The sequence below is a fragment of the Rhincodon typus genome, chromosome 12 (assembly GCF_021869965.1).
Source record: "Rhincodon typus isolate 14 chromosome 12, sRhiTyp1.1, whole genome shotgun sequence".
Lineage (NCBI taxonomy): Eukaryota > Metazoa > Chordata > Chondrichthyes > Orectolobiformes > Rhincodontidae > Rhincodon > Rhincodon typus.
Window position 1 is genome coordinate 47,341,212 of NC_063343.1, and position 25,651 is coordinate 47,366,862.

Sequence of the window (25,651 nt, forward strand, 5' to 3'; positions counted from 1 at the left end):
CAGGTAGGATAGGTTGCAGAATTTGGGAGCTGAAGTCGTGAATGGACCAGTGCAAGGACTGGAAGGCAATATAGGTTAGTAAAGATAGGGATTATGGGTGAACAAGATAGGAAGATGCAGAGTTTGCAATTACTTTGTTACAAACGCAAGACTTCACAAGATGGTTACGTTTTAAACAGCTCTCTTTAATTCAAGGTACAGTGGAGTTGCGATGACAGCTGTGACCCACAAGCACTGAAGATAAGCCCATGAGATTTGGTTGTGGGGGGGACAGGGTCGAGGTGATGTTCTTGCTGCTTACAGACACAGACTCTCAGCACAATGAAGCTGTTTTGAGATCACCCAAAACTGGTGCTGTAATGCCAGGTAGAAGAAAGGGACTGATTTTGGGTTGACTACTACGTGTAGAGCTTATGAGGCCAAAATCTATGTACTAGGAAGATGAAAAATCAAAAGAACACAGAAGCAGAGGGTATGCAAAACAGAAAGCTCAACGTGTTGAATGAAGGGAACTGAAGGACATGGGAAGATTCACCTTGAAGCATGGAAAGAGTTCCTATATGAAGCAGGAAGCGTTTTGGACTTCTAAAGTCACAAAACCACATCATTGCAGAGAGTGCAGTGTAATATACACATATAGCATAGGGTTTTCAGTTAAGTTACTGGAGAATATTTTCAGTATTTTACTGTATTGGTGCCTACTAAAAAACAGAAACAGAAAATAGGAGGAGATGGCCCTTTGACCCTGCTCTGCCATTAATGATGATCCAATTCAAGTAGAAACAGTGACTTGAGGTAGGATAGGTTGCAGAATTAGGGAGCTGAAGTCATGAATGGATCATCCAACTCGATAGCCTGTTCCTACTTTACACTCATATCCTTTGATCTCTTTAACCCTATGTGCTTAGCCAATTCCTTCTAGAACTCATACAATTTTTTTGGCCTGAACTGCTTTCCGTGGTAGTTAATTGCACAGGCTTACTCTCTGAGTGAATAAATTTCTTCTCGCAATCAGTCCTAAAATGGTTTACGCCTTATCCTTAGATTGTGACCCCTGGTTCTGGACACGCCTGCCATCAGGAACATCCTTCCCACATCTACCCTGTGTTATGGACCAGCCAAACCCCGCCTCAAAATATATTCACAAGATAGGGTCTAGACCCTATTTTTCTCATATTTTAAAGATAAGTGCAAGGCATTGCATTCCAGATGTAATTTGATAGGTCAAACTACTCAACTTTAAGCTTTAAATAAAGAATTGGCTCAACTCTGTAACTCTATAAAAATGCTTAACAAAACAATATACATATTATACGTATATACACACACACACACACACACACACACACACACACAAAATAAACTACTACTAATTAACTGTTCCAAAATGGTAGCATCCCATTAACACACCCTTGGCAAAGGCAAATTCAGTAAAATAGATACCTCACATGCAATTCTAGAAGCAGGAAGAGAACCACAGCTTTTAGCTGTAATAGAGATAGGAATAAGAGCTTCCACATTAAGCTTCAAAACCCCAGCAACTGAAGAAAGCTAAAACTAAAAGGCCTGGTTCTGTGGGAGCTTGACCCCACTCATTCAGCCTGCTTCTATTGTTCCAACTTTAAAAAAATACCAAGGCCTCACAAGCTGTTTACTTTATTGGCTTTGAGCAGACCGCTTGTCTCAACCTTTCTTCATAAAAAAATCTGGACAAAATACACTGCTTAAAGCCATAACATCCTCACACTTGTCCAGTTCTTTTTCCTATAAAGATCCCCCATTCTTCTGAAATCCAACAAATATAGCTTAACTGATCAATCCCTCCTCACACATTAGTCCTGCCAACCCAGGAATCAGTCTGATAGACTTTTGTTACACTCCCTCTACAGCAAAAGCATCCATTCTCAGGTGACCAAAACTGCACACAATACTCTTGAGGTAGTCTTACCAAGGCTCTACACAATTGCCGCAAGATATCCTTGCTCCTGTACTAGAATCTTGTTAAGATGGCCAACATACCATTTGCCTTCTTTATTCCCTGCTGCACGAGCATGCTCACCTTCAGTAACTGTTATACAAGGACAGCAGGTGTCAATGCACATTCCCCTCTCTCAATTTATAGCAATTCATATATCTGCCTTCCTGATTTTGCAACCAAAGTGAATAACCTCACACTTATCCACAATATACTGCCATCAGCCATGCATTTACCCACTCACTCAACTTGTCCAAATCATACTGAAGCATCTCTGCATCTTCCTTCCACCTATTTTGTGTCATCTACAAATTTCAAGGTAGTATTTAGTTCTCTCATTGAAATCGTTCACAAATTGTGAATAGCTGGGGTCCTTGCAGTGATCCCTGAGGTACCCTATTAGACGCTGCCTGACATTCAGAAAAATAGATCCATTTATCCCTACTCTGTATTTCTGGTCTGCCAAACCAGTTTTCTATTCATCACAACAACTAGTCATTGTTAATTTTAGTTTGTTACAGTTGAGGATTAAAATGCTAAATCTTGTTTTGTAATTAAACAATCAATAACCACTTTTTAAAAAAAGTCAGTCTCAATGAAGATCACAAAAAAAAACCTGAAGTTGTGTAGAACAAGGGCGAAGGAGACTGGCCAGGAGAACCATGTAAACGTTTCTGCAGCACACAGCAAGGCAGAAGTGGGCAAAAGCACAAACAATCTTTAACAGACAGAATAATGGGTCAGATCTATGTTCAAGTTCAACAGGCTCCCAAGTTTGCAAAAGAACTGACACTTGATGGGAGCCCAACCTTAAAATGTCATTTCAAGTCGATTGCACTAGATCATCAAACATAGCCTCTACCTGCAATAGTAAAAGTAGTAGCTTGAGAATTCCCACGCTCCTCAGCTCCAGCTGATACATGGTATCTAGAAAAAAAGACAGACAACAATAAAATTAAAATACAGCAAAGAAGCAGTGTTACTGGTGAATTGTATTGTTGCACGTTTATTTTTGTCCTGTGTGACTACAGATGACACTTCCCCTGAAGTTATGTAATTTCAACAAAAAAATTGAAAATACTAAACATTTTTGATCTAAACAAAAATCAAGACTAAAGATACTGGCCATCCAAAAATCAACTGGAAAACTTTGGAAGTTAAGTATTGGTAATCTCAAGTGTTCTACTACCTGGACTGCACATCTTCCTGTTTTCCCAACAATTAGATTGCAATGATAATGACATCTTCTACACTAAAGCTTCTGAAATATGCTTCCATTTCTTCAGCCCCATGAATTGCTCAAGATCTCTCTGATGATTCCATCCAACCTCCCTTATTGCTAGCTTCATCTTTCCCTTCTATCTATAAACATAATAAAATTTCTTCTCAAATTCCCATCCCTCAGCCTTCACATGAAAGATTATTTTCAACAATCTGTAATCCACCACTTCCCTCTTCAATGCTCTTGTTCTCATGTACCTGGGATTTTATCAAACTTGCAGAAGAGGTAAATAAATCCATTCACTATTTCCTATACTATTGTCGAGAGGCATAAAAACCATCTTCAAATCCAGCATACTGCATTCAATAAATCGAAACTGGAAAACTAAGCTTTTCTGAAGTTAATTCTATTTGCAAATGTGAATCGGAATTCTTCAGATACTTCCTATTTCAATTTGCCATATGCTAACCTTCCATTATGGTCTATCCATCTTTACCTGAAATATTTGCATCCATGTTCAGCCAAAGGAGCTGAATGGATAATACATTTTGGATTCCCGTAGAGGTCTCTAACACAGATACCAGTCTTGAACCTAATTGAACGAGTCTTGAACTATGCCATGTAACATCAAAAAAAAATGCTTGAAAGCACTGGACACTGCAAAAGGTTATGGGCCCTGATGATATTTCAGCAATTGGACTGAAGACTTGTGCTCTGGAACTTGTCATGTAACTAGCCAAGTTGTTTCAATACAGTTACAACACTGGCAATGTAGAAAATTGCACAGATATGTCCAATACTCATGATACAGAACAAATTCAATTCAGTTAATTATCACCTTAGCGAACTCTCAACCAATAAAGCAATCTTCAGCCAGAAGTGCTGAATCTCCTCCAGGGGTCCACAACATCATCTTCAGCCAATTTAATTCACTCCATATGATATCAAGAAATGGTTGCAGGCACTGGACTCCGCAAAGACAATGGATTCTGACAACATTCCAGGAATAGTGCTGAAAACTTGTACTCCAGGACTTGCCAGTCACCTAGCCAAGCTGTTCCAATACAGTTACAACACTGGCATCTACCCGACCATTTGGATAACTGCCAAGTACGTTCTGTATGTAAAAAGCAGGACAAATCCAACCAGGCCAGTTTCCACCCTATCACTCTACTCTGTCATCAGTAAAGTGACAGAAGGTGTCATCAACAGTGTTCTCAAGCAGGACTTGCTCAGCAGTAAGCCACTCAGTGACACTCAGTTTGGGTTCCACCAGGGCCATTCAGCTCCTGACCGCATTATAGTCTTGGCCCAAACATGGACGAGAAAAGCCAAATTCCAGGAGGGGAGGTAAGACTGATAGCTCTTGACATCAAGGTCACATTCAACTGAGTGTGGAGTCAAGGAATCCTAACAAAACTGAAATCAAATCGGTATCGGGGGCAAACTCCCTGCTAGTTGGAGTCATATCTGGCAGACAGGAAAATGGTCGTGGCTGTTGAAAGTCAGTCACTCAGCTCCAGGAGATCTCTGCACGAGTTCCTCAGGGAAGTTTCCTTGGCCCAACCATCCTCATCTGCTTCAAAGACTTTCCTTCCATATCATCAGAAGTGGGGATGTTCACTGATGATCGCACAATCTCGTCAGATGCTGAAGCAGTCCATGTTCAAATGCAACAAGATCTGGACAACATCCAGGCTTGGGCTGACAAGTGCCAAGGAACACTCATGCTACACAAATACCAGGCAATCCAACAGGAGACTATCTAACCACCATACTTTGACATTCAATGGCATTCTCATCACTGAATCACCCAAAATCAACATCCTAGGGGGTCACCACTGACCAAAAACTCAACTGGATTTGCCACATATACAGTGGCTACAAGAGCAGGTCTGAGGCCAGGAATACTGCAGCAAGAAACTCACCTCCTGACTCCCCAAAGCCTGTTCAGCAGCTATAAGGCACAAGTCAGGAGTGTGATGAATACTCCCCACTTGCCTGAATGGCTGCAGCACCAAAACCACCAACCAGGACAAAAGTAGCCCATTTGATTGGCACCACATCCACAACCAATGTTCAGTACACACTGCTGCCAATATCTACAGGACGTACTGCAGAAATTCACCAAAGATCGTTAGACAGCACATTCCAATTCAAAGGACAAGGGCAGCAGACACACGGGAACACCACCTGCAAACTGCCCTCCAAGCCACTCACCATCCTAACTTGGAAACGTATTGCCATTTCTTCACTGTTGCTGAGTCAAAATCCTGGAATTCCTCCCCTAAGGGCATTGTGGGTCAACGTACAGCACATCGGCTGCAACAGTTCAGGACAGCAGCTCACCACCATTTCTGAAGGGCAACTAGGGATGGGTAATAAATGCTGGCCAGCCAGTGATGCCCACATCCCATGTGTGAATTAAGAAAAGAGAAGCAATAGAAGAAATCACCAAGAATGCAGTCAAGCAATACTTGCTTGGCAAAAACCTGCTCAAACCTATTCAGTTTCAGTTTAGTCCAACCACTCATCTCTTGACCTCATTATACACTTGGTTCAAACGTGGACAAAAAACAGCTGACATCCAAAGTTTAGGTGAGTGACTGTGTCACCAAGACCACATTTGACAGAGTATGCCATCAAGAAGCCCTGGCAAAACTGGAGACAGTGGGCTCAAGGGGAAGGCTCTTAGTTGAGTCATAACTAGGACCAAAGATGATAGCTGTGATTGTTAGAAGTCAATCATCTTGAACCCAGTATATTGTTACATGAATTCCTCAGGCTAGTTAGTGCCTTTGGCCCATCAACCTTCAAGCTGCTTCATCATCTTCCCTCCATCATAGATCTGATGTCAGGAAGTTTGCTGATGATAGCAGTGTTTAGCACCATTCCCAACTTCTCAAATACTGAAACAGTTCAGTTCCATATGCTCCATGAACTGGACCACATTCAGGCTTTATTAATGACGTGGATGAGGAAAGTAAATATATTATAGCCAAGTTTGTGAATGACACAAATAAAAAAGGTTGGAAAGGCAAGTGACAAGAACGTCACAGAAGCTGCAGAGAGATATAGACAGGTTAAGCAAGTGGGCAGAAACTTGGCAGATGGAATATAATGTGGAAAAACGTGAGGTTACACATTTTGGTAAGAAAAATAGAGAAGCTAATTATTATTTAAAAAGAGAAAGACTGCTGAAATCAACAGGAGAGAGATTTGGAAGTCCTTATCCATGAATCATAAAAAGCCAGGATGCAAGATCAACAGGTAATAGGAAAGGTAAATAGAATGTTGGCCATTATTTCAAACGGTTTGGAGTATAAAGGTAGTGAGATTTTGCTACAACTACACAAGAAATGGGTCAGATCATAGCTAGAATACTGTCAACAGTTTTGGGCCTTTTATCTGAGGAATGCTGGCATAGAAGGCAGTCCAGAAAAGCTTAAATAGGGTGAATGAAACTGACCAAAGTTAACACATGTTTGTTAATGAATGATAATTTGCAACCATGTATACTGAGTAACTTGAGTAATCTATAACTGCAAAAATATAGTGCCTGCATTTTTGTTTTTATAAACAAAGCTGGATTTTTGGACAAATGCAATTGTATGCTTAGAGTACTGGCTGGTTTGCTACAATCTTGTGACCTCTACTTCTGCTGAGTGCGCCTTGGTGTACTGACTTCTGTGGCAGCCAGTCAAGACACACAACTTGAAGCAAGAATGACCGGATATCCCAAATATGATAATAATGAAGGTCGTTGCTGATAAATTCAGATTTCAAACTTCACTCAAGGTCTTTGCCTAAAATGTATCTGCCTCACGATATGTTTCCTCATTTTCAAGGAATTTCTCTAAAGCTTTCCCAACAATGACTACAGAATTCTTCTCTTTGGCGTTGATTCTTTCTCCGTCTCTTTTACGTGAAGCTTCTTGGATTAAAAGAAAAAAAATAACTTTCCTCAATTTTTTTAACCTGTGTACGATTTACAGATTCTAGGCAGTTCTGAAATATGCTGAAATAGAATATACTTTCACAACTAGTTAAGGATGAAGTCAGGAATTTCAGCCATGTAATTACCCCTAACAAATTTTGTTATTTTTAAGCTTACCCCAGCTCCAGCACAGGCACGTACATACTTGCTATATATAAAAACGTGAGAGAACATCAGCTAGCACCTCCTGATTCTATAGCAACAGAGCTGAGCACAATCAATCTGAAGCCTCCCAATTTCATAGGCCATAGATATCAAGGTAGACCGATAGATTTATTAAAAAGGCTGGGCAAGTATAAAATTACTTAGAGACAACAAGGTGCAGGGCTGGATGAACACAGCAGGCCAAGCAGCATCATAGGAGCAGAGAGGCTGACGTTTCAGGCCTAGACCCTTCTTCAGAAAAGTGGGAGGGGAAGGGGGTTCTGAAATAAATAGGGAGAGTGGGAGGCGGATAGAAGATGGATAGAGGAGAGGATAGGTGGAGAGGAAACAAACAGGTCGAAGAGGTGGGGATGGGGCCAGCAAAGGTGAGTGTAGGTGGGGAGTTAGGGAGGGGATAGGTCAGTCCAGGGAGGACGGACAGGTCAAGGGGGCGGGATGAGGTTAGTCGGTAGGAGATGGAGGTGCGGCTTGAGGTGGGAGGAGGGGATAGGTGGGAGGAAGAACAGGTTAGGGAGGCAGGGACGAGCTGGACTGGTTTTGGGATGCGGTAGGGGGAGGGGAGATTTTGAAGCTTGTGAAATCTGCTTGGCCTGCTGTGTTCATCCAGCCCTGCACCTTGTCTCGGATTCTCCAGCATCTGCAGTTCCTACTATCTCTGATTCAATTTTAACCCCACTGCGAAGCCTCGTCTAAGGATGCCTAGCCTGAAGAAGTTACCCTCCTCCCTCCGGACAAACCTCAGGGGATCTCTCTCCCACTGCAACTCTCTTGTAATCTCTTCGGCCCTGAAACTGCTCGACCATGTCCTGAAGCAAACCAGGTACTACAGCCACATCACCTTCCTTAGCACCTGCCTACGGAACCAGATCATCCCCAATGGACTACAATCCACATTCAAGCCTTCCCAATTTGGGCCCAACCATGACAATATCTACACTCATGGCATTGAGATCCTTCAGAAGCGTTTCTCCCTGCGACTCCTAAACACACACTTGCAGCAATGCGCCGGCATCTCCAGGCACGACAATCAAGCCTACCCCAGCTCAGAGCCTCCCTCTCCCAGACCTGCAAAGGACCTCTCCTGTTTTTTATTCTTCGTAGGATCCACAACCTGAACTCACAATTCTACTCAGCTTTATTGGACACTAAAAACCGTAAGTACAGTAAACTTACTGGTGCCTACCACCCAAAACGAGCTTCCTCCCCCCAAATCCCCAGCCGTACCCAGGACCTTCCCCACAATGCGTCCGCCGCCATTGGCCATGAGGTCACTATCGGGGAACCCACAGATGACGTCACATCCGCCACCGCCGGGTTCCCCACTTCTGGGACAGCGAACACCATCGCTGCCGTTGCCACCGACATTGAAGTCGCGACCACCCTCAGCGCTACTGCCGCCGCCTACCCCGCTCCTCCCACCGCCGACGCCGCTTCGCCCATCACCGACGCGGACGCAACTCCACCCACCACTGGTGCAACTCCGCCCACCGCCGACGCCGGCGCAACTCCGCCCACCGCCTCCACAGCCAGCAACTCCTGAGGAGACAGCAGCAGCCAGCCCTGCCGAGTCTTCACCATCCCCCCAGACGTACCCCTTACAGAGGACGAACGGTCAGTCCTCAGTAAAGGGCTCACCTTTATCCCCCTCCACCCACAGATCAACGAATACCACTCATAGAGCAGTTTTTCCGCCGCCTCTGCCTCCACGCTTACTTCTTCAACCGTGAACCTAACCCTCCCTCTACTGACCCATTCTCCCGCTTCCAACACACCCCCTCGTCCTGGACACCACCCCAAGGCCTCCTACCCTCCCTCGAACTCTTCATCTCCAACTGCCGTCGAGACATCAATCGCCTCAACCTCTCCACCCCTCTCGCCAATTCCAACCTCTCCCCTGCAGAACATGCAGCCCTCCACTCCAATCCCAACCTCACCATAAAACCCATGGACAAGGGAGGCGCAGTTGTAGTATGGCACACTGACCTCTACATCGCCGAGGCCGGACGCCAACTCTCTGACACCTCCTCCTACCGCCCCCTTGATCATGACCCCACCCCCGAGCACCAAACCATCATCTCCCAAACCATCCACAACCTCATCACCTCAGGTGATCTCCCACCCACGGCCTCCAACCTCATCGTTCCCCAACCTCGCACTGCCCGCTTCTATCTCCTTCCCAAAATCCACAAACCTGAATGCCCTGGTCGACCCATTGTCTCCGCCTGCTCCTGCCCCACCGAACTGATCTCCAACTATCTGGACTCCATTTTCTCCCCCTTGGTCCAGGAACTCCCTACCTATGTCCGTGACACCACCCACGCCCTCCACCTCCTCCAGAACTTCCAATTCCCCAGTCCCCAACACCTCATCTTTACCATGGACGTCCAGTCCCTCTACACCTGCATTCCCCATGCAGATGGCCTTAAGGCCCTCCGCTTCTTCCTGTCCCACAGGCCCAACCAGTCCCCCTCCACTGACACCCTCATCCGAACTCGTCCTCACCCTCAACAACTTCTCTTTCAATTCCTCCCACTTTCTACAGACAAAGGGGGTAGCCATGGGTACCCGCATGGGCCCAAGCTACGCCTGCCTCTTTGTAGGTTACGTGGAACAATCCCTCTTCCGTACCTACACTGGCCCTAAACCCCACCTCTTCCTCCGTTACACTGATGACTGTATCAGTGCCGCCTCGTGCTCCCACAAGGAGCTCGAACAGTTCATCCACTTCACTAACACCTTCCACCCCAACCTTAAGTTCACCTGGACCATCTCTAACACCTCTCTCCCCTTTCTGGAACTCTCTGTCTCCATCTCGGGCAACCACCTAGAAACCGATATTCATTTCAAGTCCACCGACTCCCACAGCTACCTAGAATACTCCTCCTCCCACCCACCTTCCTGCAAAAATGCTATCCCCTATTCCCAATTCCTTCGCCTCCGCCGCATCTGCTCCCAGGATGAGGCATTCCACTCCCATACATCTCAGTTGTCCTCGTTTTTCAAGGACCGTAACTTCCCCCCCCTCAGTGGTCGAGAACGCCCTCAACCGTGTCTCCCACATCTCCCGCAACTCATCCCTCACACCCCGTCCACGCAATAAGAACCAAAAAAGAATCCCCCTCGTCCTCACATACCACCCCACCAACCTCCGGATCCAACGCATAATCCTCCGACACTTCCGCCATCTGCAATCCGACCCCACCACCAAAGACATCTTTCCCTCCCCACCCTTATCTGCATTCCGGAGGGACCACTCTCTCCGTGACTCCCTTGTCCGCTCCACACTCCCCTCCAGCCCCACCACACCCGGCACTTTTCCCTGCAACCGCAGCAAGTGCTACACCTGCCCCTACACCTCCTCCCTCACACTCATCCCATGCCCCAAGAAGACTTTCCACATCAAGCAGATGTTCACCTGCACATCTGCCAATGTGGTATACTGCATCTGCTGTACCCGGTGTGGCTTCCTCTACATTGGGGAAACCAAGCGGAGGCTCGGGGACCGCTTTGCAGAACACCTATGCTCAGTTCGCAATAAACAACTACAGCTCCCAGTCGCAAACCATTTCAACTCCCCCTCCCATTCCTCAGACGACATGTCCATCCTGGGCCTCCTGCAGTGCCACAACGATGCCACCCGAAGGTTGCAGGAACAGCAACTCATATTCCGCTTGGGAACGCTGCAGCCCAATGGTATCAATGTGGATTTCACAAGCTTCAAAATCTCCCCTCCCCCTACCGCATCCCAAAACCAGTCCAGCTCGTCCCTGCCTCCCTAACCTGTTCTTCCTCCCACCTATCCCCTCCTCCCACCTCAAGCCGCACCTCCATCTCCTACCGACTAACCTCATCCTGCCCCCTTGACCTGTCCGTCCTCCCTGGACTGACCTATCCCCTCCCTAACTCCCCACCTACACTCACCTTTACTGGCTCCATCCCCGCCTCTTCGACCTGTTTGTTTCCTCTCTACTTATCCGCTCCTCTATCCACCTCCCACTCTCTCCCTATTTATTTCAGAACCCCCTTCCCCTCCCCCTTTTCTGATGAAGGGTCTAGGCCCGAAATGTCAGCCTCTCTGCTCCTATGATGCTGCTTGGCCTGCTGTGTTCATCCAGCCCTGCACCTTGTCGTCTCGGATTCTCCAGCATCTGCAGTTCCTACTACCCCTATAAAATTACTTATTTTACTACAACCTCAGAGATTTCAAACAGCATTTAATAAAAGGCAATTTAGTTACTGCAGTTTATGGTACAGACATCACTACTTAGTTACAGTACATTCTTATAACAAAACCAAACAAAGTCTCATTATCATTCATGCTGATCCAAATGGCAACACCTTACCCATTGAAGTTTCTTTCTCTTGTGAGATTTCCAGTCTGTTCTGAGATACAGAAAGAAAAATTAGTACACTGCAATATACTGAAGGAATCCTGTAACAAACATTGAGAGATTTTAAGATTTTGAAATGAAGTAGTTGTAAAAGAGCTGATTACCCAGAATTTCAGAGAGATCTGAAGGTTGGCCAATCACATCAATGTTTGCTGCTTTACTACTGTCCAGAAGTGTAGAATTTTTACAATAGAACCAATAAATATCTTCCTGATTCACAACAGATGCATGCTCTGAAAGACAGTAACACATTGTTAGTACCAGAAATCAGAGGCTAAGAGTCTTGAGGAACCATAAAATTTTCATTTTGAAAATCAACACGAGCAAAAATCATGAGCTTCGATAAGCTTGATGGTTGGAAATTAATAAACTTGTCACAGAAAAAATGCACAACTTTTCACTTTGTCAAGCATTGACTGCATGTCATGAAAGGAAAACAAAGGCTCAATCTTGCATCAAGATTGTTCTCACTGTTACTGATGCAAAAGCAAACATTAAAACTTTTATATTCAATAAAAAGACTTCAGTTGTTGTGGAATGCCTTTATGCTGCTGCAGAGTTTTAGAACTTACAGTTTTGCAATGGGACAAATTTATTCAAACGGTTTTCATTATAAAAATAGATATGGGAATTTTTAACGGAAAGATAAAGTTAAGTGCAGCATGTTTAGCTTCAAAAGCTGAACTCAAATGCATCTGACTACCCTAATTATAAAGATCATTTGGCTGCTTCACCTCAGGACATTAGGACAAGATTTGTTTTAAACACTACAGGAGGTGGATATTAAAAATGTTACATCTTTGGGCACATCCTTTCAGCACCACACAACTTCCTGTGAATCACTTTTGTCAACTTTATTAAGTATATGCAAAAAAACCTAAAGAACTGTGGATGCTGGAAATCAGAAATTGCTGGAAAAACTCAGGTCTGGCAGCATCTGTGGAGATAAAGCAGAGTTAACGCTTTGGGTCCAGCGACCCTTCTTCAGAACTGATTTTAGGTAAGAAAAAGGTTGGTATATAATGTTAGAGAAGGGGTGGGGGAGGGGTAGGAGTAAGTGACAGGTAAAGATGGAGCCCAGAGACAAAGTAGAACAGTTGGGCAGACAAAGGAATGAGTAAAAGTCAGCTTGGGAGAATCAACAGCTGCTAATGGGGACTATCATTTACTTCTTCCTCCTTCCCTGACCTCTCTTCTAGCATATACACTAACCTTTTCCTAGCTACAATCAGTTCTGAAGAAGGGTCACTGGACCAGAAACATTAACTCTGCTTTCTTTCCACAGGTGGTTGCTGGAGTGTTTCCAGCAATTTCTGATTTTGTTATTAAATACTATGACAATATTTACAATGCAAACCAAATTTCACTTCAAAACTGAACAACTTGGTCTTGGAGTTCGCAAAATTCTCCTAAATTTGTTTCAAAAAAATATGGCTTGCAGTTACTGACACAGTAAAATCACCTCTAGTGTACAAAAAAATGGTCTAAACAAAGTAAAACTAGTAGAAACTTGATCTGTTTTTAATGATTAAATGTATACATTCACAATGTGTTTTGATGTCTTTATTCAAGTTTACAATTTCCTTGCCCTCCCTAAAAGCAGAAAGGCTTGGAGTCAATATTATTGTAACTGGAAGCCAAACTGGTATCACAATCTCAGTATACATGTTGAAAAGAATTTTTTTGTTTTAGCATCACTGTTCAAATTATGGGATGAGATACATAAAAATTGGAATATCCTACTTAGATAAAATGCATTTTAACATTGAAGAAACTTTGACAGGAAGCAGCATCATTACACAAGTTATGTTAAATACAGCAAAGAAAGAGGTTTCATGTTCTCGACAGAATGAGAGAGAGCAGACGGGGATGCAGGCATGAACAGGGCCGAGAGCAATAAACTAGGAGCAAGCAAGAGTGCATGCACGACAAGAATGATGGGTGACACGGTGACAAAGAGAGAGCCCTTTTCCTCATTATTATTTGAGGAATTAAAGCAACATTTATTACAAATGTGTTACAAATACCTAATGATTTCTTTGTGCAACTATGAATTCTTCCTCTTCCTATTACTTATATATTCCAGAATAGAGCTAAAGGCACGTAAAGGACTATTTTCTAATTTTAAAATAAAAAGAAAATTGGATTGTGGACTGAAAGGGGAAAAGAAACCAAAGGTTTGTGGAAGTAGTTGCTGCATATTTTAAAAGCAAGCTATCAATCCCTATTGCAATGTTGTTTACACTTGTCTGTTCGACCAACAGGGCAAGTTTAGATACAGAGAAATTAGCACCAGGATGTGTCCACAAGGTGAAATTTGGCCAGCAACAAATAGCTGATATCTGTCTGAAGAAAGATCACTGGACTCAAAATGTTAACTGTCTTCTCTCCACAGATGCTACTGGATCTGGTGAGTTTTTCCAGAAGTTTCTGTTTATGTTTGTTTCAGGTCTCCAACATCCCCAATTGTTCAGTCTGTGCAGTGGTGACCAGTGTTGAAAAAGGCCTTCTGGCCGCCAACAACTGATTGTCTCCCAAATAGCTATAAGGCTTGTGGGCATGAACAATTCATGCTTTTGGACCTCCAGAAGGGGAATAATAACTGTCAAAAGCCTGAAAAAAGCCAGTTTATTTTCTCTCACCAGTTGCTGTATCGTTTTTAACTGACAAGTCAAAGTCTGAGTTGTGAACCTGTTGCTCTGTGCCTCCTGAAAGCGAAAGTATGTGAAAAAGAAAGCTCAAGGAGCAGCAAATGCTGGCAAGCCAAGAAGAACATCTATGTGCACTGTAGGAGAGGGACCATTGAATTGTCTTCCAAGTTTTTTCCCTCAATATTTTTAAAAAATCTTTTTGTGTTTGTCTGCATATGTGAAGGAGGTGTTTCATAAAAGGGGTTAGAATTTTAACCGGTAGTTACATATCAACATTTCATAGTAGCTTAGCTGTTATTAAAACCTTTTTCTAAAAATAAACAAGAATTACTATTTATATGTGTAAAGTTCGAGAACCCAGTCAACTTTTTCTGCTAACTTGGGTCTAGACAGTCAGGTAAAACTGTGGAATTTTGCATACTTTGATAAAATATTTGACTTTTGGGATGACTCCAGAGTTTGATTTCCACCGCTATCCTAGTGAGGTCTGATGAAGTCCTAGTTTCCTTCCAATGCTTGCTCTACTCTGGAACCTGAGAGCTCTACTTGCACTTAAGTAAAGGCATAAGATAGCACAAGACCTTCTGTCTGAGGCAGATGGACTGCAATGAAATGGAACAGCCTAGACTAGCATCCCCAGCTTCATTTGCCTGTTCTCTATTCTCCCTTTCATCTACACTTCCCTGCTTGCAGAGATCTCAATAACATTTTACTGTTTGTCAGTGTGGCTTTCAGCCACTAAGGGAATGCTATGTTTGATCTTTAAATCTGCAGCCAGAGAGAGTTTGTCATTAGCATAGGTCTTCATGCACTCTGGCCTGGCATATCTGATTCTCCGTGACAATGCTCATGCTCTCATTGAAGGAGCAATTGCTCACGACATCACAACAATCATTTTCAAAATGGACTATATTTTAGGTTAAAAGGGTACTTCTGAAGATGGTGACAGAAGAATAAACATTTCTCGTTGCTGCTCTACTAGTTCTCTTTTCATGAATCAGATCAGCATCAGTGTCTGCTGAGCACAGCTGAAGTGTCTTGTACCCTTCAACCGGGAGTTCCTACTGCCAGCTGCTGCATTTCACACCATACTTCATCTATCTATAACGCAGGACCAACTATGTTTGTTCATCTACTCTGGGAGAGCACAGAGAATCTCTCAATCTGCAATCCAAAATCCTGATGAATATTGTTGTCCTTGAAAGACTTCAACATCATAATCTGTCAGGATCCATAATGCACTCCACAGAGATGAAAGGCATAAGTTGCAGCCAAGAGTCAATGAAATAAGTTTTCAAGTTATTGTGCAGATCATGACATTTACTTTATTGCTGACATCAGTTCAACATCACTAAGTGCATGCCAAATGCCTGTGCTTCACCTATCAACCAGCTCTCGTTCAATAGCTCAGCTGGTAGAGTGGCAGACTGTAGTGTGTCACAAAACCATCATCCTTAGGTTGCTGGTTCAATTCCAACTAATGGAAGTCCACCATGCTTCTTAAGGTGGCATGGTGGCTCAGTGGTTAGCACTACTGCCTCACTGCACCCTCTGGTGAGTGTCTGTGTAGAGTTTGCACATTTTCCCCGTGTCTGCATGGGTTTCCTCTGGGTGCTCTGGATTCCTCTCACTGTCCAAAGATGTGCAGGCTAGATAGACTGGCCATGCTAAATTGCCCGTAGTGTTCAGTGATGTGTAGATTAGGGGGATGGCTTGCTCTGTGGGTCGGTGTGGACGTGTTGGACCGAAGGGGCTGTTTCCACACTGTAGGGATTCTATGAACTATGAACCAGTCTTTGTCCAAGTCATTAACGTAATTTTCCAAATGGCTGAAGCCCCAGCACTGATATTGATGGCATTCCACCAAGTTACAGCCTCCAAACTTGAAAATACCCCCTTTATCCCCACTTCATTTCCTGTCTGTTAATTCTAGCCATGCTAATGCAACATCTGTCAATGTCATACATCCTTGTTGCATGTTAGCTGTACAGTGGCACCTACATACAAACGTACAAAATAGGAACAGAAGAAGTGGACCATTAGGCCTGTGCCAATCAATAATATCTGGCTGATGTTTGTGTTTCCAATTCCACATTACCATCTACCTCCAGCAACTCTTGGCTAACAAGAATCTATCTCTGCATTAACAACAATCACCTAATACATTTACCAGTTCTAATGGCCATCCCCATTTCTCCATTGCCAAAGAACGGTCCGAGTAACACCCTGTTGATCCCACTGCTTCCTACTTCATTCATTTTAAGAAAAGAACGTCTACTTGACCATTTTGTCTTACCTTCTCTTTTATAAATGGGAAAATGTAGAGGGTTACAAATCATTAGGAAATTAACTGTTGAGAATAGGAGGTTGATTATTGAGGAAGGGATGGAGAAATTGATTTGAATCAGTAATAGAATAATAATTTTACATGTCAACTATTGCAGTGGCAATGAGAAGCAGACTAGAGAAAACACAAAGTGTGACAACATAGTGCGTCAGTTACAAGAGAGCCAGGGCTAAATTATTCCACTGAGTTTTCTAAGTGTAGGGTGAGGATATCAGATGGTAACAAACATGCACCTGCCACCAGTGAAATAACATCAGATGTGCTGCTGATCAGCAGAATAAGAACTGACATGCAAGCAAGGACAAGCATTGCTTCCTTTCACAGGCCTAGGTACCGAAGATCTGGTAAATTCCATAAGGTAGAGGTCTACGCCTTGGGGGATCTAGTGATGATACGGCAGGTCTTATTTTGCCACTTGTTGCAATGTGGCGTTCAGTGGTCACACATTTCCTGTCATCCATGCCTCTGAATGGCCCAAGATTGGAGCAATTGAAGCACCAACCCATCCTGAAACTAGCTATCTTTCTCCACTGTAGGTGATCATGGAAGGAGCATGTTGAGGCCCATAAGTGGCCACTAATTGACCACTTCAGGGCCTAAATTACTGGCAAGTCAAGAAAATCGCTCATGAACATTCTTGCCCAGCGTATAAATCGCACAGGTGGTGAGATGGGGCAGTTTCTCTCCAAGAGATCAATTATTTCTCCTTCTCACCACCTCCAGGGAGGGGAAATTCCATGCTAGGTTGATAAAACTACACTCAAGTGTAATTAAACGACAAAATCACTAACATCACCACAGTATGTCTCAAGGAAAAAGGTTCACTATCTGTAATATCTTGCAAGATCAAATAGTACTATTGCACTTTTATTCATAAATTCAAGCTTATAATATAATGCAACTACACCCTTCCCTAGCTACAGTTCCTCTACTTGCAAATCTGAATTACTATTTGAAAAAAAGGAGTACAGAATGCATTATTTTAATCTGGGTTTGAATTCTAAATTATATTACCACTCATTTACAATTACTCCCTGCCTTTTAACCCTTCCCATGAAACTAATTCTTTACAGCTCATGTAGAATACTGGCGCTCCAACAAAAATACTAGATTATGATTACAATTAATCATTCACAAATTAGTAAAACTTCCAACTACAGGATGCTGGATATCTGCTTACAAATCCTAGCTGTCAGATAGATTGCTACACCAGGACCCAACTAACTTATTATAGGTAACATGCTGTCTATTAATCTTCACGAATATGGACTAAAGGCAATATAAATTAAAGAATAAATATCACAATGATGAAAACAAACACAATAAACAAACTATGCTGTGAAAGATGTTTGAACAAGTTTGCCATTTGTAGCTGGGTTTGTTCTCTTCTCTCTTACCTTCTGCCTCTCTGAATATTTCCACTGAAGAACAACTTTCTGCTCCAGTGGAGGAACTGCTGTCCACAAGCAACTCTGAATCCGATGAAGGCAAGAGGTAAGCCAAAGTTTCAGTTGTTAGACAAAGTTCTTCTATAGAGGAGAAAACGTTGGAAATGTTATTTTGGCATGTTATCTTAGTTCAATTTTAAGGACGCAAATTAAAAATGCTAAATACATGCAAGTTGAGTAAAATTTCTCACGGTACTTCAAAAACTAATCAGGCCAAACTGACACCAACCCAAAAGAAGTGACATTAGGACAAATAACAAAAACCTGGTCAAAGAGTTAAGTTGCATGTGGCATCCTGAGGACAAATGTACAGAAAATAACAGATGAAATTGGAGTACTAAGCAATACAGTACCTCATACTTGCTCTACCACTTAACGATCATCGCTGATCTTCCACCTTAATTCCACTTACCTACCAACTCCCCACATCCCTTACTTGCCAGAGTGATCAGAGATCCATCTTAAAATACTCAACAACACAGCATCCATAAATCTCTGGAATAGGGAATTCCAAAGATCCACAAGAATTTTAAAAGCAGAGAAGTGAAGGCTATGAGGGCTGGCATGAAAGAGGAGTTGAAGCCTCAGGTAGATCAGCTATGATCGTATGGAATGGCAGGACAGGTTTGATGGGCTGACTGGCCAACCCTTGCTCATATTTCTTATGCTCCTTTTGAGTGAAGGAATTTCTCCTCATCTCAATCCTAAATGATCAATCCGATATCCTGTGTCCACGGGTGTTGGGTACCCCAGTCAACACAAGCAGCCCCTCTGTCCTTATTCTATCAACTGCCATCAGAATCTTATATGTTTCAGCGAGATCACTTTTATTAATGAAATTGATATTAGCTCAATATACTCAGCCTCTAATCATAGGGCAATCATCTCATCCCAGTACCAAATCTAGCTAACCTTCACTGTAATGCCTGCAAGCCAAGTATATCATTCCTTCCACTGGAAACTAAAACTACAGTACTGTTGATGTCTCAAAGTCCCATACAATAGATGAAGCATCTTATTCTTTGTACTCTAATCCCCTTAAGGTTAACATGCCATTTTTGTTCTCAAAGTTTTGCTGTACCTGCTTACTGACTGTGTTCATCGTATGAGCATACTCATATCAGAGTGTCAACGTTTTCAAATTTCACATCTTGTAGAAGATATTTTGCTTTCCTGTTCTTACTACCAGTGAATGGCCTCACATTATATTCAACTGTCACCTTGATGTCCATTAACTTCATCTTCCTACATTTCTTTGCAGCCACTTTGCGCACATCCCTCAGTTTACAACCACATCTAGCTTTGTATCAACAAATCAATATAAAATATAGTCTTTGTCAAGTCACTACATAATTTGCAAATAGCTGAAGCCCCAGCACAGATATTGATGGCATCCCACCAAAGTAAAGCCTCCAAACTTGAAAATGACCCCTTTATTCCTGCTTCATATCCTGTCTGTTAATTCTAGCCATGCTAATGCAATACTTGTCCACGTCGTTCACCCTTGTTGCATGTTATCTTTTCAGTGGCACCTACATACAAACATACAACATAGGATCACAAGTGGACCACTAAGCCTGTAATAATATCTGGTAGACGTTTGTGTTCCCAATTCCACATCACAATCTGCCTCCAATAACTCTTGGCTAACAAGAATCTACCTTTGCCTTAACATTCAATAACGCCCCTCTACCACCTTCCGAAGCAGAGAATTCCAAAGTTGCACAACTCAGGAAAAAGAAATTCTCATCTGCTCTAAAAAGGGGTCACTTGTAATTTAAAAGCAACGCCCCCATTCTGGACTCACCCACAAGAGGAAACATCCTTTCCATGCATCTAGTCAAGACCATACAGGATCTTATATAATGCAAACAAGTCAACCCTCACTCTTTCAAATGCCACAAGAAAACAAGCCCAGTCTGTCCAACATATCCTGAAAACACCATATTCGTTCCAGGTATCAATGTCGTAAAGCTCTTCTATATCACCTTAAATGCGCTTACGCTCTTCCCTAAATAAAACTGAAACCGCATGCAGTATTCAAGATGTGGTCTCACTAAAACCCTGTATGATTGAAGTATGACATCCATACTTTTATGTACAATCCCTCTCATAATAAAGTATAGCATCCCAGTAGCCTTCTTGAATGCATGTCATATCTACCCACTAGCTTTGACTCAAGCACTAGAACATCTGAAATCTTGGGTACTTCCAAGTTTCTAGCATGATTCTCTTTCAAGTAATAACCCACTTTTTCCATTTTCGACCAAAGTAAACTACTTCATTGATCAGATCATAACAGGTCATATTTACTTCCTTCGATGTGCATTATCAATTCCTTTACTGTTATGAATGCTATGTGCATGCACAGACGGCCTTTAATTTTGTTTGTTTGTTTGTTTGTTACCATTGTAAAATACCTTGAATCTTGGTGTATTCTGTCCTTTGCTGCCATTCTGAACCCGATTTCCCTCTTACTTGTTCTCTATTCTTTAACATATCATGCCTTTCTACATTTGATTTCTTACTCCCACTAGTTGGTTTAAAACTCTTTCTACTTCCCTAGTGTTATAAAGTGGAGGTTGACCACCACCAGCTCCCACCCTCCCTTGAGAACTAAAACCGAAACACCTCAAGAGGAGCACCTCGCCCTATAAAAAAGGTGTATGAAAAGTTACGTAACCTGCTTTTCAGCAACTTCTAGTTGTTAAATAAAGTAAATCCCTGACACTCACTTTAAAATCAATAAGGAACAATTTATTTACCTAATTCTAACAGTGAACAAATTAACTATACTATTAGCAAACCAAATAAATCCTTTCTAACTACTAACTATTCCTGAATAAAGCAAGATTCTAATAGTATGCTGCTCTAATAAATACAAGTCCCACTTATATGAAAAAAATAGAATTTAGTCTCGAAATTATAGGCAGGTCACATGACTTCTGGAATGTTCTGTGCCTTCCCTGTCGATTCTTCCATCAGGAATATTAACTAGCTGTGCTGTTGGCACTGTTGTTATTCAGATGGTGCTTTTTCTAAAACATAGAGGAGGCTGTGAGAGCCGGCTATTCTCTTGAGAGCCGAGGACTGTTAGCTCTGACGGATGGCAGTTAGCGCTGGGATTTTGTCCAACTGCTCTCTTGTTTTACATCCTTGATGATATAGCAACATTTCTTACAATAGGATTGGTCCTATATTGTCATTTAATTAAATTTAATTAGGTTTTTATGGTATCTCAGTGCCTGTTTCAAATTGACTGGCTCAATTCAAAAGCTTGTCTTGGTAAAAACTGCTGCTTTGCCTGTTAACTGTATGCCCTTTTGGTACAAATGTTTCAATTCGGGTGTTGTCTCTGTACTTGCAAACTTCCATGCTGCTGCTGTTGAAAATGAATGTCTAAGCACAGAAAAAGCACATGACCTTTTAAAGGGACCATGCAACCTTCCCCCCCCACCCCCCAAGTAGTTTACAAACACCAAATTCCAACTTCCTGCCTCCTAATCCACAAATACACTACCAACTTCGCAACACCTAGTTACAGAGTTGCAAGAACAGTGGCCCAATCACTCGTGTAGACCATCCCAGGATTGCAGCCTCCACCTTTCCCTATGTTGACGCCAGTGATTCACGATCCAGAACGCACTCCTCCCACTCCAGTCTTTAAACCATGTATTCATATTTAATTTTATGTACCCTATGCCAATTTGCACATGGCTTAGGCCATGATTCAGAAATTATAATCTGAGGTTCTGCTTTTCAATTTAGAGCCTAGAAACTTCATATACTCAATGCAACACTCCTCTTTCCTAGTTTTACTTGGCATCAACACTGAATCCTTCCCCTCACACTGCAAGTTCCTTTTCAGCCCTGAGTTGATGTCTCGAACCCTGGCACCAGGCAGGCACACCTATCTAAATTCTTTCACTCTTTGCTACAGAGGATGGTGTCAATCCCCCACACTATACTATCTAATACTACTACATTCCTTGTTTCTCTTTCCACTTGAACTTACTATACCACAGTGTCATGTTCAGCTCATCTATCTTGCAGTCTCCGACCTCATCCAAATAGATTTAAGGGGTGTTGGGATTAGGGCATTGAGCTCAATGATCAGACATGATCATAGTGAATGGCAGAGTAGCTTTGAGGTCAAATGGGCTACTGCTAGTCCCATCTTCTACATGACGACCAAAACTGCACACAATATTCCAGGTCTCACAAAGGCCCTGTACAACTGCAGCAAGTGATCCCTGTTCCTGTACTCAAATCCTCCATCTATGGAGGCCGCCATACCATTTTCTTTCTTTCAGTCCCATTTTGAATTTTCTTGTTGAATCTGCTTTCACTATACTTTTCAGCCAGTGCATTCCAGATGGTAAACAATGTGCAGTGTTAAACGAACAAAATGCTTAACTTTTCTGATTCTTTTGCAAGGCATCATAGATCCGAGTTTTCACTTTTCTAATCCTCCTGCTAGTAGGAACAATTTCTCTTTGTTTAATCTGTACTCCTTCACCTGGTGCCTGCAGAGCAACGGAGAAAGGTGACCTAATGAAATCTACTGAATTGGAGCTGCGCTGTTATTTATAGTCGACAATGTTTGAAATGCCTTGGTTCATTTTCATCTCAGAGATTATAGCTTTGATACTTATTTGAAACTGACAGGTGCCTTTCTTAAATCAGTCCTACTGCTAATGCAACACTCTGGTATAGTTTCTGCTTGCATGCTCAGCCTAACTAAACCATAGCCGATATTTCTGACTTGGCACTGGCTTCTGGCAGCTGAAGGCATATTCAGCAATGGCAAATATGTGGAGGAATGTCTTCAAGACTTAAGTTGGAGGAACGACAAGTTTGGTCAAGCTGTAAACGGCTGGTGGTACACCAAATGTGAAGATTAGGAAAATAAATATTTAATATGAAGAAGTGTTACTGAGCCAGGAGCCAGTAGCATCTGCCAGCACAGGAACGATGGTCAGTGGGACACAGCGCAGCTTTTGACAGAAATAGTTAAATGCTATTAAGCAATGAGCATCTGTTCTCTACTCATTTTATGCTAATTTCCTCATTCATGTTATTGTCACACTGACATGTGACTATTACAACAGTCTCCTGGCAATCTTCCACGCTAATGATTTGTCAATAATTTGTGTAAGGGAATTAAATATAATATTTCCAAGTTCGTTAATGCCACAAAAGGTGACAAACATAGATGAAAAGGCAAGTGGTGAAGATGACTCACAGTCTGCACAGGGATTATAGACGGATCAAGTGAGTGAGCAAAAATTTGGCAGATGGGATATAATGTAGGAAAATGAGGTTATTCACTTTGGAAGAATAGAGGAGCTGAATATTAGATAGTGGAAAAAAGACTGCAGAAAGCTACAGCATACTGGGTTTTGGAAGTCCTTATGCATGAATCAGAAACGGCTAGCATCCAAGTTCAGTGGCTAACAGAGAAGACAAATAGGATATTGCTCTTTATCTCAAAGAGAATGGTGCATAAAAATAGAAGGTCTAGCTAAAACTATCTGAGGCACTTGTCAGACAAGAGCTGGAATATTGTGATGAGTTGCGGTCTCTTGTCTAAGGAAAGATGTACTGGCATTGGAAGCAGACAGTTCGCTTGGCTGATCCTGGAACTTGTTTTGTAAGGAGAGGTTGAGTAGGTTGGGCAAGTACTCATTGGAGTTTAGAAGAATGAGAGGCTACTTTCTTTAAATGTACAAGATAATTAGAAGGTTTGACAGAGTAGATGCGCAGAGACTGTTTCTCCTGCGAGAGACTACAGATCACTGCTGCCTCACAGCACCAGGGATCTGGATTTGTTTCCAGCCTCAAACAACTGCATGTGCAGTTTGCACATTCTGTGTCTGCACTGGTTTCCTCACTCAATCCACAGACGCGCAGTTTGGGTGGACTGGCTGTGCTAAATTGTCCATAGTGTTTAGGGATGTGCAGGCTACATGGATTAGCAATGGGAAATGCAAGGTTACAGGGATAGGGCAAGGGGGTGGGTCTGGCTGAGATGCTCTTCGGACAATTGGTGTTGGCTCGATGGGCTTCCGCACTGCAAGGATTCCATGATTCTATTTTCTTGGCCTATGAAATAATTGCAGGCATTTTCATCTTGTTCTATGAAATCCAAATTCTGAAAATGGTATTAAAACTAGTGGCACATAGGTGTTGGTTACTTTTTTGAAGAGTTTAAAAAGTCTGAGTCCTTTTCAGACCTGGACGTAACCTAGTATACATTGCATAGCTGGTGGCTTCAAGCCCCCTGCAATGGGAACAAAAGAGTGTTAACTTATACTGTGGAGTTTATGACAGGATGAATGATTAAAGAGAATTATAGGCAGCTTTTGGATCAGAATAATCAAGGATTCATTTCAGCCTAGAAAACCCAGAGATTGAAAGCTTATAGATCAGTTTGAGGAGATCTGATTGAGGTCAGAAACAAATATAATTTCTCTGCTGGAAAGGAGTATAGGTCAGTTCAGAGAAAGCAGTTATTTTGGAACAAATGCTTAAACTTGTGAAGCATCCAGACCAGGTGTTTGATTTAGAAATCTGACAAGTAAAAGAAAGTCTAAACCAGCAATTTTTTTTTTTTTTTTGAGTAAAAAAACAATTTTACAGTTCACATGAGAGAATTGGGAGAACAGTTATGTCAAACTTAAAAAATAAATGATATAGAAGGATAAATTCTTTGGATTTGACTCACTGTAAAATGATCATGTTGGGGAATAGATGAGATTTTATTTTGATGTTTTAAGATATTACAAACAGTATTCCACTTTTAGATAGCTTGGCTTTTTTCCTTCATTCTCTCTCATTGAATGCCTTTTGGAATCAGGGTACACCACATCGTACAGTTCCCTCTTCCATTACCTGCAAAGTTCACGGGCCTATAGACATAGTGGATGCATTGTTTGTTATCTTTCAAAATTTTGTAGTCTGGCAAGGTACTTGCATTGTCGAACGCAAGTGTAACTCCACTGTTCAAAGAAAGGAAGAGAAGCAATGGATAACTGCAGACCTATTATTGATAGTGGGAAAATATTACAATCTATTCGAAAGGATAACTGGATACTTTGAAAGTAACAGTAACATTAGGCAGTCATTTTGTAAATCCATGTTAACAGATCGGATGGAGTTTTCTGATGATATTATATGTAGCATTAATAAAGAGAACTAGAAGATGTGTAGATGATGTCTCACAAAAGAAGGATAGTAAACAAAAATAGAACACGAGATTGGGGGTAATACACCAGAATGGATCTAAATTAGTTAAAAGACAAAAAATACAGTAGGAATAAACAGGCTATTGTCAGAACGGTAGGCTGTTACTTGTGGAGTACCATAAGGATCAGCTATTCACAATTTACGTAAACAATTTAGATGTGGAGACCAGATGTGCTATTTCCAAACTTGCTAATGACAAAACTTCAT

General features: G+C 42.2%; 1 protein-coding gene across 1 annotated transcript in view; it reads right to left on the reverse strand.

Annotated features, from left to right (window-relative positions):
• LOC125484556 overlaps positions 1–25,651 on the reverse strand; it is a 71,284-nt gene that overhangs the window by 27,706 nt on the left and 17,927 nt on the right. The window contains exons 8-11 of the mRNA XM_048603835.1: positions 18,146–18,277; positions 11,855–11,983; positions 11,703–11,742; positions 2,838–2,902 (exon numbers count right to left, since the gene is read on the reverse strand). Of these exons, the coding sequence (XP_048459792.1) occupies positions 2,838–2,902; positions 11,703–11,742; positions 11,855–11,983; positions 18,146–18,277 (366 nt within the window). The remainder of the gene's footprint in view (positions 1–2,837; positions 2,903–11,702; positions 11,743–11,854; positions 11,984–18,145; positions 18,278–25,651) is intronic.